We start from the raw sequence: 18,346 nt of genomic DNA, 5'->3' as shown, positions 1-18,346 counted from the left end.
CCATATATGGAGAAACCATCTGAGAAGATTCTCAGAAATTTCTCCTTCAAAGGAGCCCTGAAAACTGAAATTTGGAGAATATTTTCACTCTGTAGGAATTTCTTCATATCCCTGAAAAGAATAGCAGGCAGAAACTGCAGTCTGAAGCACTGTTGCTACTAGCCCACCAACAATGAAAGAAACCTGCATTCACTGCTACAGTAAAGAGAGGGTGACCCATCAGTCACCTGTGTAAACTGCCCTGAGCCTTTTTGGAAGGGTGGTATAGAAATGGAATAAATACATAAATACAATACATACTTTGCCAAGGCCCCCACCAAACCTGAAGCTAACCTTGATTGGCCCACATCACTGTCTTGAGACTTAATTCCATCAGAAAAGTCCTGCTGCACAGGAGTACTAACAGCTTCTGATGGATCAAAAGCTCTGGAGGCCCTTATTTAGCTTTGGATCCAGTTCAAACCCAAACTCTGCCTCAAGAAACAAGTTCTACCAATTGACCCTGTTGGGACCTTGAGTTCAAGAATGTTTGCCCTGGGCCTGTGCCCATGTACAGCCATTCTGTAGGGGAAGAATGGCAGTTCAGTCCCCAAATAGCAAAGCAAAACCAATTTGGTGAGAAAGCAGCAAAGCAAGAGGTCTTGAGACAGTTCTTTAGTATTGAAGAACTACAAGGATTTATTTAAAGATAAAGCTACAAACAAATGTGAAGAAGCCTGCAGCTTAATTTCAGCTGTAGCTCATGGCTGAAGAGAGAGACCAAAACAAACAGCCATCTCTGAAGGGACAAAATGGAGACTAACACTGGAAGAACAAAGAGGGGAGGAGTCCAGCCCTTTTATCCATGATCCTAAACACACACACCCCAGGAGTCACTATGAGACATTGCAGTTGATTGCTGATGCTGCCAGGGTCCTAGCTCCAAAACATACATGGTCCTGATACGTTACTAAAAGCAACAATAAGTTTCCTTCAGTACTGTAAGAACTGGGCATTGGTTGTGGATTTACTCTTCACCTGTAACCAAGCTGTCCTTTATGGTAACGAAGGTTATAATATAGAGATAGGTCTAGGGTTGGCTGAAAATTGCAAGTTATGCTGTAATTTTTTTAGCTGTTCTATTCCAGAGGACATGGATACCTTTATGTGTACTCTCTAAAAGCACATTAAGTTTCTACCAAATTATCTCTGTCCTACTACAGTTAAGACACAGGTGTTATATATTTATACATTAGTTATCCATTGATTTCATCCAAAGTTGATTTAGAAGATATGCTCATGCAAAATATTGTCAACAAACCGAGTTAATCAAAATCCTGTGCTGCTGCATTCCAACTGGGCCCTTCAATAATGATGTATTATCTGAATTCAAACCTGGATATAGATCATTCTGTTCATGTTCTTACCTTGTTGCTATTTAGACCAATCCACACAGGCTCCCCAAATTTCAGCACCTGTAGCCACAGGAATGATTGGCTGTAGGGATCAAAAATGCTGGCAAGGTCTGAGTGTTCAGATTGACATGTTTTTCTTGCCTCTTCCCATGTCATGTTAGAGTTAATGAAAGAATAGCTGCTGTTTCCATAATGGGTATAGCCAGAGACGGGAGCAGTTGTTTCAGAGTGAAATGTCTTAGTTTCTATGGCAAAGTAGTAAAGAGAAAAGACAAAGATCATTGTAGGCTACACACAGGGATGGAGGACTTTTGACTGGAGCAAATGGATGCACTGAGTATATACTGGAAATAATTAAAAGCAGATTAGAGCACAATCTCACACACAGAGGCTATTCACATGATGGGAGAAAATCAGGCTAGTGGAGCCCCATGGTTCTTAAGCGGGTCACCCACTTAAGTAGCCCGGTACTTAAACTGAGTTTGCAGAGCGAGCACTCCGCAAACCCAGTTTTTGCATTTGTGAGTTGCTGCGGTACAGTTCCACACCGTGGCAACTCACGAGTAGACCACCCAATGGGGAGGTCACTCCAGCATGCCCTGCACAGCCCCCGATCTTCGTAGCCCCCGCCGGCTCCATAACGGAGCCAGCAGTTGTGTGGGCAGCTACTTCAGCCGCCCAGAGCAGACTGCCTGCTTGTGTGTGGGGAGAACGGGCTATGCCCACTCTCCCTGCTAACCCTCCCCAGGCGGCTTCCACTGATCATGGGAACCGCCTCATAATAAACTGTATTTAAATCCATTATTTCCACAATGGGACTGAAATGTGTTTAGTGTGCATGGGATTGCATTCTAAATGATGGAAGTCAAAATTAAAAAGCATAAGAACAGCCCTGCTGCATCAGGCCCAAGGCCCATCTAGTCCAGCATCCTGTTTCACAAAGTGACCCACCAGATGCCACTGGAAGCCTACAGGCAGGAGTTGAGGGCATGCCCTCTCTCCTGCTGTTACTCCCCTGCAACTGGTACTCAGAGGCAACCTGCCATTGAGGCTGGAGGTGGCCCACAGCCCTCCAACTAGTAGCCGTTGACAGACCTTTCCTCCATGAAGTTATCCAAACCCTTCTTAAAGCCATCCACATTGTTGGCTGTCACCACATCTTGTGGCAAAGAATTCCACAAGTTGGTTATGCATTGTGTGAAAAAGTACTTCCCATATAAAGCTGGGAATCTCATTTTCCTTTTGACCCATGACAGGCTATAGCAAACTGACTTTGGATTTTACAAGGCAATCTAAATAAAAACAGGGTGTTCACCTGTAACTTATGATCTGGTAGTAATCTGTTGACATCAATAAAAATGGGTACTGCACCTGCGCAGGATCCTCATGGGTGGAATACTGCAGCTCTTTGAGGCGCCTGCACCCTGCCTCCACAGCTCCAGTGTGGCACTATTTAAGGTGGGCCAGGCACCATATTCTTGAGTTCTTGGATGACCGCCGACAAGGATAATCATCAGTACTTTGTACGGATAGCTCAGGGTAAAAAGTGAATCTACACATAGAGCTGTTAGTTCATTGACCCTTTTAGCTGTCATGATGGCTATTGGGAAAGTTGTTTTCAAGGTTACTAGTTTAGCTGAAGCAGTCCTCATAGGTTTGAATGGGGCTTGAGTCAATGCAGAAAGGACTAACGAAATACTCCATTGTGCGACCGGTGTACGAACAGGAGGGTATATAGTCATCAGGCCTTTTAGGAATGCTTTCCTATCAGGGTGCGAGAAGAGTGTCTTGCTCGCCCAGCCAGAGAGTTTTGCTGATAGGGCGGCAACGTGCACCTTTAAATGAGACATTTGATAAGCCTTGAGACTTTGTCAAATATAGGAGCACCTCCTTTATGCTAGCCTGTCTGGGGTTGAAAATTTTCATTTTGGCATAAGACTTGAAACATAGACATTTCCCCAAGTAATTCCACCTTGTGGAGGGCTCATCTTTGTTAAGTAGAATCTTTGCTAGAACCCTAGTCGCCATGCTGCCAGGTGTAGCGTGAGCAAATCTGGATGCAATACTTGGCCGTTGCCTTGAGTAAGCAGTTCTGGGTTTTGTGGCAGTCTGAGGTACTGGACAGTTTGAGTAACTGTGGAAACCACGGTTGTCTTGGCCACCATGGGGTCACTAGAATGCATGCTATCTGGATAGTCAGAAGTTGAGCTACTACATGCCCTATCAACAGAGGCGCTCTAACCCCTAGACCTTGGGGCCTTGGTCCATGGTCTCCAAGGTCCAGGGGCCTCCTACAGCCATGCCGCACCTGCCAAACAAACAAAGCCACTGTGCAGCCGAGGGGTGGCTGAAGGGTGGTGGTGAGCCGAATAGTCGACCTCCCCCCTGGCAGTGGCGGTGATGGAAAGAGTGACTGTGGGGCATGTCCTCTCTGCCCAGCGACTGCTGTGAACTGTGAGGTGCGCCTGCACAGTTCAGAAAAAGATCGTCTCAAGTCGTCTCAACGCAAATATCTTTTTCTGAACTGCGCAGGTGTGTCTCACAGTTCACAGCAGCCACTGGGCAGAGAGGACATGCCCAGTGGTCGCTCCCCACCATCGCCCACCACCACCGGGGGGGGGGGAGGAGAAGGTCAACTACTCGGCTCGCTCCCCACCCCCGCAGCCACACCTCGGTTGCACAGCGGCTTTGTTTAATTAAAACCTGGCATGTAGGTTAGCTGCAGCAGGAGCCCCCCCCCCCAAGTAGGTTCTGGGGGCCTCGCGGCGGCGGGGGGGGGGCTTGTGGAAGGGCTGGTCCAGGTGCCAAAATCATCTAGGTGCACCCCTGCTTATCATGGGTTGTGGGGAAAATATGTAAGGAATCTCCTTTGACCAGTTCATCTGAAGAGCATCCCCCATCAATAGTAGGTTGTGTCCTGCTCTAGAACAGAAGTGGTCGCATTTTGCATTGCTTGCAGTTGTGAATAGGTCTATGGTTGGATATATCCAAGTTTTGAAGAGTGGAGCAATGTAATCAACTTTTAGTTCCCATTCATGTTGTTGTTGAGCAAAGGTGGGGCTCAGGCTGTCGGCTAAGACATTCTCCAGTGTATGGTTAAGGGGTAAATCTGATGTCGGATGCACCAATGCCAAAGTTGCAGGCTGAGGGCACAGAGGGATCGTGACACTGTTGATATATGCCAGAGCAGTAATATTGTCCAGCTGCACTTGTACTATCTGGCCTTTCAGGAGTGTCAGGAAAGTCTTCATCCCTTGGAACACAGCAAGGAGTTCCAAGAAATGGATGTGGAATTGCTTCTGCTGTAAGTTCCAATTGCCTTGTATCTGATGGCCATTGCAGTATGCACCCAGCCCATCAGAGATACATCTGTTATCCAGATAGTTGGATTCATCATTTGAAAATGGATGCTTCCCAAGAGATTCCTTGTACTCATCCACCACCTCAGAGAGTGTAGTATATTGGCAGGGATCTCAAGGCACATATTTTGGTTGTCTATATTTTGGCAGAAAACTGAAAGAAACTAAAGCTGTAGTTTCCACATCTTTAGTTGAGCATAATGTACTACTGTCTTGCAGGATGCCAAGAGACCTAATAGATGTATGTGCTGGGCTGTCTGTATAGAACGCTGATGGAAATTCTGGACCATCACCTTGATGCAATCTTCTTGGGGTAAGTATGCCTTTTTTCTTTTCCATGTTGAACACAGCTCCAATGTAGTATGGTGTGTACTGGCTCTAGATAAGACTTTTCCATTTGACCTGAATCCCCAGGTCTTGGAGGACATTTAGCACATATGATGTCTGAGAATGCAACTTGTTTTGGTCTTTTGATGTTATGAGCCAGTCATCCAAATATGGGTAAACTGCAATATCCTGTGCAGAGGTTCACCTAGGTAATTTTGGAGCCTGGGCCTAAAGGCCTTTGGAGGCCCCCGCCCCCAGTGCAAGTTAAGCACCATTTTTTAACATGCAGGATCTTGAGGGCACAAACCACACCACCCAGGACAGACTAAAGAGGGTCCCTGTGTTCTCAGATGCGCCACTACTGCCGCCATGCACTTGGGGTTGGTGGAAAGGCCAAAGGGTAACACTTCGTATTGGTATACTTGCTCTCCTATGATGAATCTTAGGTACTTCCTGGGGTCCTCCCTGATCCCAATGTGAAAGTACGCATCCCTTAAATCCAAGGTTACAAGCCAAATCTCTTGATACAGAAGTTGTAGTATTTCCTGTAACGCTATCATGTGAAATTTTTTCACATGAACAAATTGGTTAAGTGGCGAAGGTCCATGACTGCGTGGATTCTGCCCCCCTCCCCATCCTGGGTATCTGAAAATAATGGGAGTAAAATCCCTCCCGTCTGTACGCCCACCAAACATGGACAATTGCACCTTTTGCTAATAGTTTCTTCCCCTCTTCCTGCGAGGACAGAACTGGTTGTGTAAAATGCATCCTGTAAAACTTTGGGATCATCTTGAACTCTATGGTGTACCCCCCTCCCCCATAGGAATTATCTTAAGGATCCAGCAGTCCAATGTTATGCTTTGCCAGGCAGGGACATGGCATGTCGATTTGATGGTGTTGACAATAGGTGGTCATAAAGGGGTGGCAAACCTGGTGGAGTTGGTCACCTGCCGTGCTGGTATCACCCCTGATGGGGGAGGTGTCGCCACAATGGAATTGGTGGGAAGACATAGCTGTAACAGTGGGCGGTCGCAAGCCTCAAAGATGCTTCTGAAGCTCCGTTTGCTTGGTACGCTTGCCTTGGTTATTTTTGTTTTGTTCATATAGGGACATTTGTTGTAAGGGTGATATTGCTTGCTGAAGTTCCTCTTGTCTTGCTGCTTATACATGGGCCTCTGCTTGGAGTCGGACCTGTATCTTGAGGAGTAAGTTGATGTGGAAGCAGCTGTAAAGGTCTTTGCCATGGATTTTGATTTTTAAAATTTCTCCATAGTGGAGTCTGTCTCTTCACTGAAGATACCTTTCCCATTGAAGAGAAGGCCCTCGATTTTCTCTTTCATATTGGTCTGTAGGGAGGAAAAACGCAGCCAGGCATGCCATCTAAAGGAGACAGCAGTCGTCATAGATCTGGACTCTGTTTCGGCCATATGTTTTGCCATGCTAAGTTATTGATGCATGAGTGCAGACAACTTCGTCATGGTCTGTTTGAAATGCTTTTTAAAGTCCTCAGGTGATAACATGTCCAAATCTTGTTGGAGGTCCTCTCACTGGCAATGATTATATTTTGCCATGCATACAGAGTAATTTGCTATCTTGAGAGAAAGGAAGGTGGTGGACTACACTTTCCTGCCCATGATGTTTAATTTTTGTCCCTCCTTATATCCAGGTGTTGTGTGCCTTTTTCCCAACTTCGTGGATGTTGCACAATTGATCACCAGGGAATGTGGGGTCGGATGCTCAAAAGGTAAGTGTTTTCTGCTTCTTGTATCCAGTATAAGCTCTCCAATCTCTTAGAGGTAGGAGTGGAGATGTTTATAACCTTCCGCATTGTGCCACGCTGGAGATTGTGGGAAGAACCAGCAGGGCTACTGACTGTGCAGATTTCAATTTCACCATGAAGTTATAAACTGGGTCATCATTGGTCACTAACTGAGATTTCAAGTCCAGACTCAGGGCCTCGGCAATATCTTTAATTTGTTATTGGTATGCCTTCATCTCCACTATAGGAGAGAAATGTTCTAGCTGGTGGCACGTCTGTAGGAGGATCAAGCAAATTGTTCGGATCTTTGATGTCCAGATTTTGAGACCCATGATGACTATCAGAAGCAGAACATGCTGGTGATGTAGGCTCAGGTGTTTGAGTTTCAATAGAGGTCGTCTTTTGGTTCAGTGTTATTGTTTGTGTCTCTGTGCTGATCTTCTTTGGCTTAGGGTCAGAGACCATTGTCTGAGTAATTGAAGACACTAATTTATGTAGAGGAGGTGGAGTAATAGTTTGAGTCAACACTGATTTGCTATGCATAGCAAGTTTGTACTGAGAGACGGTGGCATATCCGAATGCCAAGGTGTCAGGCAGTACCTGTGTGAGAGATAATGTCAAAGTGTAGTAAGGTTTTGGTTGTGTAGGTTTCCATGGTCTGTGTTCCTGGTAATCATAGGGAAAACCTGGAGAAGACATGTCCATGACCACACCAGCCAGAGTAGTGGGCACCATGGTGCAGTGAGAAAAGCCACAAGCATGCCACGAAGAAGTAGTGGCTAGGTAAGCCATGGAGAGGGCATAACACACTGGCAGTTGAGTGGCAGTGGGTTGCTCCGTGGCTGATATCCCCTGGGTCTTCCACATGACACTCGGTGTTCAGGGACAGGAAGCCCTTGAAGATCGTTGTGGAAGGAGTACTTACACTGGAATCTAATATGTAGAGTAAGGTCTGTGCTGTAGATGGGTCCAGTCCAGTGTCTTCATCACCTTCCTTGATGTCAAAAGTAGGAGCCAGTGGATGATATCGAGGTGTGACTTGTATCAACGTCGACAATACTGGGGTGTTCAGAGTCAAGACAGGGGCAGGAACGGTTGTCAATGTTCAATGTCGACAATTCCTTTCGATGTTGATCCATGGGCATCGAAGATGCTGAAGAATGGACTGGTTTGGGAGCCTGTGATATCAACCTTGATCTCAATGTCAAAATCTTCAGTGCCAAGGGATAGTTGATGTCAAGACCCTCCCTCGGAGTCAAGGCTTCTAGTTGGTTGATAATGATGGTCTGTAGATTGGAAGGAGAAGGTGTTCAATCCTCCGTTAAGTCAATTGTCTCAGGTTTTTTGGTCTTGGGTGCCGAAGGGGCATCCTCTTCTCTTTCTACTTCGAGTGTCCGACAGAAGTTGGCGGTTTAGGGCTTTTGAAACCCTTCACTGTCAAAGTGGATGACGAGGTTTTTGACTGCTTTGCTGGAGCAGCCCTTGGAGTTGCCCGCGATGTCACCTTCAACATTGATGGGAGCGGCTCTCCCGACGTCAATGGGCTCAAAACTTCATCGTAGATCATAGCATGCAGCCTAAGAGCCAGATTTTTTCTTGTCTGCTTTGAAAAAGATAGACAGATCTTGCAAATGGAGACATTGTGTCCTACACCTAGTCAAATCAGGGACATGTCATGGAGATCCTTTGAGGGGACTTTGACTCTACTGCAGCCCTCACACCTCTTAAAAGTCTTTTTGTCATCTTTCGAAGTCCTTGTCAGTAATCGTTGTTAAGGTCCATTCCATTTTTGATAACCGTGAGGATAAAAGTTTGTTTTGGTTATTTTTAGAATGTGAACTCACTAAAGAACCTTTCACAAGGAGCTACAGCACGAGGTCTGATCACAAGGGCAGCCAGAAAAGAACTGAAGAACATGGCATCTGGCCCACCTTAAATAATACCACGCTGGAGCTATGAAGGTAGGGCACAGGCACCTTGAGGAGCTGCAGTATTCCACCTGCGAGGATCTTGCACAGGTGCAGTACCCATTCTTATGGATCTCAACGGATCACGATCCAGATCAAATCATTTCTTTTCTACCTCTTCTAGAAACTTACCAGTATTTTTTTGGCAGATGTAGCTTTCCTTTAATGAACATGGTTCATCTTTCCAATTTCCTGCCTGCCTTTCAGGCCTCTTCATCATTACAACACACTGACCCTATAGAATATAAATATAAATGGGGGAGGGGATAAACACAAGCCAAAAGGTATCACATTTCATCTTTCTGCCCCCAGATTGTGTTTACAGTCCTCTTTCCTATATTTCACACTAGAACAGAAGTGAGTGAACTACAGCCCATGGGCTGGACATGGCCTGCATTACCTATTTATCCAGACTGTATCACCTGGCTGCCACCCACCCCCAACCCCCCGCATCCCCATTGCCTGGCCACTGCCACATCCACAGCTGCTTATGCCAGCTAGACTGCTGCAGCATGTTGTAATGATGCCACCATGCAGGCAATTCCTAACACAAGTAGAACACTTATTTATTTTATTTATCTCTCTATCATATTTTTACACCGCCCAAAACTTACGTCTCTGGGCAGTTTACAACAAGATTAAAAAGTAAAACATTAATTAAAAACAAAAACAAAACAAAACAAAAATTTTAAAGCAAGAAATGTAAAACACAATTTAAAATTGTTAAAACAATATTCTAAAAACAACATTCAAAACAATCAAAGCAATATCAGTTAAAAGCCTGGGTGAAGAAATGCGTCTTTAAGGACTTTTTAAAGGATGTCAGAGATGGGGAGGCTCTTATTGCACTAGGGAGCACATTCCAAAGCCTCAGGGCAGCAACGGAGAAGGCCCGTCCCTGAGTAGCCACCAGATAAGCCGGTGGCAAATGCAGACGGACCTCTCCTGATGATCTCAATGAGCGGTGGGGTTCATTACAAAGAAGCCGTTCTCTTAAAAACCCAGGGCCCATATGTTGAGGAAGATTAGAGTTGGAAGGCTATAGGGCAGCAAGTATTCACCAGAGGATAGGGGAGGAATGTGAGAAGGAGAAAAATATTCCTTAACTTGTTTCTATCAAACTCAGAAGGGTATAAAGAACATATAACTGAATGCATGTCCATAAATGCTGTGGTTGGTTTTAGGAAGGAAGCAGGGCTAACTCTGACTAGGAAAATGAACATTAAGGGAATATCTTCTTGTCTTGATCAAACTGGCAAAATGCAAATGGAAGAATGGCCTTCTGGAGAGAATCCATGCAAGTGCAGAATTCTAACTAGATGTAATTTCATTGTTGCATGTAATACACAGGCCTAATTCTGACCACAATTGGCTTAATCGTAGTGTATCTTGAGAATTGTCTCATTTCTCCCCTTCCCGGGGCTCTTTGGAATGGGTTCATAGCCCTGGTAACACTTCGGGATACTTGTCAATATTTTCAGTTCCATGGCAAGCATGGAACATCACAGACAGCCACCGCCTCCCTAGAAAAACACTCACACCATAAAACTCTTTGCAAGTAGGGTGTGGGTGGGAGCTGGGTATAAGTGATAGCAGCCACAGCTTTTTCTCTTCTAAGGCTGCCGAGCAGCTGGCTTGGCTTGGCTTGGCAGCAGAAGCTGGCATCTGAGTCTGAGATCATGAGAGGGCAATTTGGCATCATGGGTCAAAATTGGGAGTTGGTAGAAACCAAGCAGAGACATTGTGGGCCATCAGAAGGGCAAATAATGGGAGAGATTAGAAAGTCAAAATAGATAGGAGAAGGGTTTGAGAGGCTGACATAAGGCAATGAGATGATTAAAAGCAAAGCAGGGATAAAAGAGGAGGGGGATCAGGTGTGTAGGGAGCGAGGAGGGACAAATTTCCCTGGACTGCTCCACAAAGGCCACCAAGGGGCCACCTCACTACCCACTGCTCCATTACGCCTCCTCCTGCTGCTTGCTTCCCTCCACCCCTGCTTAGACCGGACACATTACCTGGTCTCAGCTGTGCCCCTTCCCCCTGCATCAGCACACTGATGCAAAGGGCATGGCTGGCACTGGGAATGACACAAAGCTGTCCCTTGCTCTCTACAGCCAATGAAACACTTTTTTAAACCAGTGGATGGTTCCTTTTTCTTCCTCATTTGCAAGTGAGAAAACAAAGCATCCAGCCCGCAAAGAAAGCTGGTGTAGACAATGCTTCTCAGACTGGAGAGGCCAAGAGGCTTGTCTTGAGGGGTTTTCCCCCCTCCAATGCACTTATTTGAATTTATGATTTTTATTCCTCTCAGTGTTCATTCATTCATTCATTCATTTCACTTGTATACTGCCCCAAACACGTGTCTCTGGGCAGTTTACAATGATAAAACAGTTAAAAACACACATAAAAAACACATAAAAGCAATTAAAAACTAACAATTTAAAAATCAATCACAGAATTAACCGATACATTTTGCTGTCACTATTTAAAGACTATGAAGATCCAGGATCTCGGGATCTAAGTAAAGGTCTTCTGCTGTGGTAACGTGGTGTTGTAGGTATGGCAGAACAGACTAATTTATTCACAGATTATTTAAAGATGAATAAAATAGAAGCTTATTAATTATAAGTTCTGATGTTAGCTTTGTTCTCTACTTAGAAAGTAGAGGAGTTTACTCGCTTAGTTACAGGACTGTTTTGACTGTTACAGAAAATATTTTCATACACTTCGGGCATGCTCAACTTTCATAAGAATCTTTGTTTTTAAACTGTTTCTCTTCACAGTTCACAAAGCTCATCCTCTTTAAATGTATTTTTGACCAGACAATACTTTGTTCTCCACCCACCCCTGACAGCCTTTTCATTAGGCTATGTTAGAGAGCTTGGAGGGGAGATTTCTTTATCTACCCCAGCTGCAGCAGGTAATACTGTCTGGAGACATGGAGTTCAAGTTCTAAATAAAGTAGTTTGTTTAGGAAATCCATCAGGGAGATAGATAAGGCCTATATGCCTTGCTGCTAGCTACATACAGGAAGAGGGGAGGAAGAAGGGGGGAGTATCTCTCTCTCTCTCCAGGTGAGAGAATGGAACCTGAGACTCTAAGACTAACAAAAGGGGAAGTAGAGAAAGTGTAGACAGAGACGGGATTCCCTTGTTCACTGTCTCTACCCCCTAGTGGTCAAGGGGTTGGGGCAGCCATCAGGAGCTGTATCTCCAACAGGCTGTACATCAGACACTTTTACACAATGGACCTTCAGTTCCAACTGCTCACTTCAACAACTGAATTCTAACTGCTTTCTAACCGAACATTCTTTTAAACTGACCCCCTCCCCTCTCTCTCCAACAGGGGGTTCCCATGTGTGGCTGCAGGGCTTTTCTTTGCTGGACTTTCTTAGTATGGGCTTTCACCTCTTCTTGCCCAAGTAACATTCCAAATACAACCAACCATCTGGCACTACACATGCTTTAAACATCAAACCTCATTTCATCACAGAGTTGCTCTGCGTTCATTCCCAGCACCAATCACACCCCCTCATCCATGTGCTGATGCAGGGGTAGGGGTGTGGCGGGCGAAGGGTAGCATGCTTGGTGGCGGCAGCCTTAGTGGTTTGTCCTGTGACTGTCAACCACCTTGCATCAGCCCTGAGAGAGATTGCCTGGAAAGGCAAGTACAGTGAGAGAGGAACTGAGGATGGAGACTAAGACTTAAACTCCTGGAATGCACCCAATGAGGTGCTTCACAGTTCACATGATTGGTGTGAAGCATCAGACTGGGCTCTCCTCACACACGAGCAGTCGCTCATTGCTGGGTGGCTGGATTGGCTGCCCAGGTGAGCAGCTGCTCCAGTCGGGCACTCCTGCGCCCGGCCACAGCTCTGTTGGGAGCTCTGGAGGTTGGAGAAAGGGGAGCACCACCGCATGGCACCCCATCCCCCAAACCCCGGGAAGGCACCAGGCGAGGGTGCGGTGCATTCCTGGGGTCCCCCTCCCTTCCCCTCCCCCCACCCCAGTGTGTCAACAAGCAGTCGTGGCTGACACACAATCAAATAAACAAGGCTAACGGAGTGCTCGCTCCGTCAACCTCGTTTAGGGTGAGGGGTAGTTAGGCGGGCTTGCCATCAGAGAGCCACCGGGCTCACCCGCAAGCCCGGTGGCTCTCACGATTGCTCAAAACCAGGCTACGAGAGCCCAGCCCGGTTTTGAGCAATTGTGTGAATAGCTTCTATAACTAGCCAAGAGAAGGGCAAGTATTATGAAAACAGACCCAGAGCCTTTGTTGGACAAGTGAGAGGATGAGCAATTGGTGCCCTTGTGAAGGGAACAGGTGGCCTGCTCCACCTACCCTGAGAGTGATGGTTGGGAACAGCACAAAACTGAATGGCTGGATAAGGAGCTGGGAAAGGGAGACCTGCCCATACCCTTTCAGCATATTGGGGCCTCATCCCTGGATGGGGTTCCTGCCTTAGACTCTGAAGCAGGATTGACAAAACTGGCACCACTGCATAGGCACTTCACTTTGGCACTGGAATAAGTAGACCTGAGCATCATCCTTTTAACTGCCTGTGCTTTTTGGAAGGGAGGGGCATGAATGGAATGTAGTAGCTCTGATTTCCAGTCCCGCGGCAAAGGACTTACATTGTAATTGGGAAAACCTGGGGCCCAGCTTGAATAGTCAAAACCACTTCCATCCGTCCATAGATAACTTGCTTTCTTTATATGATTCAGTCCAATCCAGGCATTGGTTGAAACACTTTTAAAGTTGATGGTAAGAAAAGCTGGATAAAAAACAATGACAATATTTGACCAAAAAGGATTTGACACATGCCTTTCACCTAGAAGCAGTGAATCAAATGAAGCCTGAGCCCAAAGCCCAAAATTGGTTCAGGGTATAATATGAGCTGGTCTTGTGGTAGCAAGCAAATTTCTCCCCCTTTGCTAAGCAGGGTCTACCCTGAGTAATTACATTTGAATGCAATACTACATGTGAACACTGTAAGATATTCCTGGGGTTGCTCTGGGAAGAGCAACTGCATGCAGAAGGTTCCAGGTTCCCTCCCTGGCATCTCCAAGACAGGGCTGAAAGGGGCTTCTGCCTGCAACCTTGGAGAAGCCGCTGCCACTCTGCATAGACAATCCTGAGCTAGATGGACCAGTGATCTTACTCGATATATGGCAGCTTCCTATGTTCCTATCTGAGCAGCATAGGATTTGGTGTGTCTTTAGATATGTTTCTGTTGCAGCTACACTGGTAGAATGATACACTTATGTAGTGGTGATGTTGGTGTAACAGCACTATAGGATGAACCAGAATTGAAACTGAACTTAAATTTCTTGGCTGTCTTGAACTTGAGTGTAGCCCCTATACATAAAAAAGCATCTACCCTGGTAAACACTCCCCATATCTAAACCTTATTAGGATGATTGAAAGCATATATTTTGCAACAGCTGAAGCTTCCCAATCAAGGAGAGCTGTAGGGAATGCATTACCATCAATTAGACGTAACATAATGATGGTGTGAATCATGATATTTAGAATTATTTCAGATAAAAAGGGCTGAACCCATCTTAGCTAATTGTTTATACCAAATTCTAGAATTTGCTCAGTGATAGATGATCTCCAATGGGCTTGATTTTGAATGGGTCCAAATCAAATACACAAACTGGGGCTCAGTTTTAATTGGGTCCAAATGGACTTTGTAAGCTTGGCACTGATTTGGAATTAGTCCTGATGGAGCTCATCATTCATTTCCTCAACACCACACTGAGTTATGACCTTTGGATGTAAAGCCAAACTGGAGGCAAATGTGCCAGAGGTTCAATTTTGTGGTCGTCCAAATGCATGAAACTGCGGTTTCATCGCACAACCGTGGGCTGGTTTTCAACCCTAAACCCAAATTTGAACCTTCAGTTTATAGTGAGTTTCACTGCTAAAACCTCAGGTTTAACAGTGGCAACATGTTGTCCAAATTCTGCTGCCTCTGTAAATACAGGTTGCTTGTTTGTAACAGGTGATCTCTCTAGTGATCCATGTTCGCTCACAACTGGGTCTCCTGCACCTGCTCAGTAGTTCCAAGGAGGAATACATAGCTCCAGTATGTACTCTCCACCATTCTGAGGCATGAGGAAGTGCCCGTTAAAATAGGCGGGAGACAGTTCCTGATTTGGACGCTGCATCAAAACTAACAGAATTCATGGAGAAGTGTAGGCAAGGCAGGTAGGCACAACAAAGCACTGTGGATGCATGCTAGCAGTGGGGACAGTCGGGCGGGTGTTGTGAGTGATCATGGATCAACAGAGGGATCATTTGTTACAGGTAAGCAACCAGTTTATATCTGAGGTGATCCATGTTCTCTCACAACAGGGTGAATGGCTAGCTCCAAAGATGGAAGTGGGTACTAGCATGTGAGAATACTTTCTTGGGGACTGCCTGACCAAAGTTTGCCTCAGCAGCTGAGTGGAGATCCACAGCATACTGCCTCACAAAAGGTAGGTCAGAGGACCATGTGGCCACTTTACAAATGTCAGCCATGCTAATCCTTGACATGGCAGAGGGGGCCATGGTTCCAGTTGAGTAAACCCAAACTCTGGCAGGAAACTGGACCTCTTGTTGTCTGTAACAGGAAAAAATCAATCCATCCAACCAGAGTCTTTGACGGGAAACCGCAGAACCCTTGTTAGGACCTGTGTAGGATATGAACAACTTATTAGAGTGCCAGAAGGGTTTAGTGCAATCCAGGTAGTAGAATAAACATCTAAGGGCATTGAGGGAGTGCATGGAATGCTCCAGAGGAGTGGAAGAGATGACAAAGAAGGTAGGCAAAATAATGTCCTGGTTAATGTGGAAGTCAGTGACCACCTTGGGGCAGAAAGTAGGGTCTGGTAAAAGAACTAATTTATCCAGATAGAACTTCGTATAGGGCAAGTTGACCTGCAGGGTGGAGAGCTTGCTGGCCCTTCTGGCAGATGCAATAGCTACAAGGAAAGCAGTCTTGAGTGAGAGGTTCTTTAGTGACAAGGAAAGCAGTCGTTCAAAGGGTGATTCAGTGAGGGATGTGAGCACAAGGGACAGACTCCATGGCTCAAATGGTTCTCTCACTGGAGGGTAGAGATTGTTTATGCCCTTGAGGAAGTGCTTAGAATCCGGGTGGATGAAGACTGAGTATCTGTCCTAACTGAGGTGACATGCAGAAATTGCTGCCAGATGGACTTTCAGAGAGGCCTCTCTTTTTTGCTCCACACAGCCACCTGGCTTGCTAGGGAATTGCTTAAATCCATTGGTGCCCTGCCCCGGGATGTCCCACAGTGGCTGATTTACATAAGCTGCAACACCAGTTCCAGCCTGGTCCATCTGGCTGGGATCCATCCCAGTCTTTCCCAACTCTGCCCACCTGAAACCACTTGGACACATGGTGTGGCCCAGACTCCTTGGAAATCTGGAAGGGTTGAGTGGAGAGGGGAAGGTATGGAGTATGAGTTCTATTGTTAACCAGAGATACTGGGGAGCCCAACAGCAGTGGGAGCCCCTATTGTTGGATGGCCTACCTCACGAGAATGTAGTCCAGTGGAGACCTGAAGCTCATTGTGCTTCTGGTTCTCTTGTGGACTGGCCCTCTCATAAGAGGGCTAATCCCCAGCCAGCAAGCTGGACTGGACGATTGTCTGCAGGATTGACTACGGTTGGATGATTGTCTGCAGGATGATTCTCAGCTTCAAAAATTAACCACAGGTCCATATACCAGAGGTTTCATGCGATGTCCAAAGGTGACCTGCATCTTCTCCCTTCCCTGCTCACTCTCTTCCCCTCATACATGTCTGTTAGTGAATGGTACGAGGGAAGAGAGAGACAAATTAATTGAACTAGAGAAGCAGCAGTGACAGCATTCGCTGCTCACTGCTAGAAGTGCCTCCCTCCCTGCTGCTTCTGCTGCTGACTCATCATTTAAAACTCCAGCATGAAACAGATGGGGAAGGGCAGTGTGGGCAAGAGGCAGCACCACCTCTGATGCTGGCAGTGGCATCAGGGGGTTGGGCTGGGCCAGTTGGTGGGGGGAGAGAAAGAGAGGGCAGTGAGGATCTGAGGAGTGTCAGCTACAGTGGTAGGCAGGTGACACCATGCACACAGTTGGTGGAGAGAGGTGGGATATGCCATTTGAGGCCATTGCCTCATGTTGCCTTAAGGGTAAGCTGCCCCGTCTCCTCATTTACCCAAACTTACTTTGGCAAGAGGGGAGGTAACATCATGGAGAGAGCCCTGTAGTGGGAGCCTTATAGTTAAGGCCTGGATGCTCCAATGAGCATACCCTGGAGCATCCATTGATGGCAAAACACAGAAAAATAGTTCTCAGTGCTTCCTAGTGTTGACCAATGAACAGAAGCATTTATGAAAAGACTGAGGCTACACTTCCAGGAGGTCTCCTTGCCACCAGTCTCCCAACACAAGGGTGTGTTTATGAAAGGAGGACTGGGACTGTTTGAGGGCTTGATGGTGCTAAATGAAGCCCCTGCTGAATTGGATGTTGGGTATAGGGGCTTGGGTCTCATTTGGGAGCCCCTCGGAAGGTGAGGAGTAAATACTTGAGTTTGCCTTTCTAAGCCCCAATTCTGAGACCAGGCATCAGTAGCAGACCAGTAATGTTGTCCAGTATCCATTACATAGACAAAAGGAAGTGAAATGCAAACATCACTGTCAGTCTCTTTGCTCCTCAAACGGCCAGGCCAGCCTCAGAGTTAATGGGCACTGTGGAGCAGTACTCCTGATTTAGCGGCTTGTTGCCTTTACAAGCCTCCATTGGAGCAGCTACCACATGGCCCCACCAGAATCCCAAGGCTCCTTCCAGCATGAGCCCTGCTCCTGAACTGGCCCCTCATTAATCGGCCATTCCTTTCTTATATAGCCCCTAACAGTCAGGGTAGGTCTTGTGAGATTTTGTCAGCATGTGAGATCTCAGGCCAGAATCTTGTGAGAGCTGCCCCTAGTCTCACGAGATGTTGCCTCAGTCTAGCGGCAATTTCTCCAATCCCTGCCAGGACCAGCAGGACATCCCCTGGCCGGGGCTTTTGCCTGTGTTCTCTCCCGCCAGGTTAGAGAAGCCCAATGAGGCCTGCCAAGGGGAAATCCAGCCCTGGGACATGTCTCGGTTTCCCGAGGCATCCTGACCTGATTCCCTGACAATCATGTAGGTTTGTCTAGCCTCGTACACTTTGCAATTTTCCAAAATGGAATATGGTCCTTTTTATTCTGAACTCCATTTTGGAAGAACTAAGTTTTTGCCAGATTACTTATTTCTAACTGTTTGTGGAATGGTCAGCAGCCATGTCAAGGAAGTCAGATATGATCAGTCAAAAGCAACATAACATTTTATGCTGCTGCAAGATAACTATATGGACTCCTATTCAGGATACATTCAAGGCATGAGTGACAAGAATAAATTCTGCCCATGCTGCTTGGGTCATGAGAAAAATCCAGGAGAGATTTTACATCTTTGTTTGCTCCATTTCCAGCTTCTCACACATGGCCTGTGGTTTCTCATGTTATCTGAGA

At 46.3% G+C, this 18,346-nt stretch overlaps 1 protein-coding gene across 1 annotated transcript in view; it reads right to left on the bottom strand.

The window, feature by feature from the left end:
* Positions 1 to 18,346, bottom strand: part of LOC128330492 (macrophage mannose receptor 1-like) — an 88,301-nt gene that overhangs the window by 16,274 nt on the left and 53,681 nt on the right. The window contains exons 22-24 of the mRNA XM_053263480.1: positions 13,441 to 13,580; positions 8,939 to 9,041; positions 1,407 to 1,639 (exon numbers count right to left, since the gene is read on the bottom strand). Of these exons, the coding sequence (XP_053119455.1) occupies positions 1,407 to 1,639; positions 8,939 to 9,041; positions 13,441 to 13,580 (476 nt within the window). The remainder of the gene's footprint in view (positions 1 to 1,406; positions 1,640 to 8,938; positions 9,042 to 13,440; positions 13,581 to 18,346) is intronic.

This window comes from Hemicordylus capensis, chromosome 6, assembly GCF_027244095.1.
Source record: "Hemicordylus capensis ecotype Gifberg chromosome 6, rHemCap1.1.pri, whole genome shotgun sequence".
Lineage (NCBI taxonomy): Eukaryota > Metazoa > Chordata > Lepidosauria > Squamata > Cordylidae > Hemicordylus > Hemicordylus capensis.
This window is presented reverse-complemented; position numbering and strand designations above follow the sequence as displayed.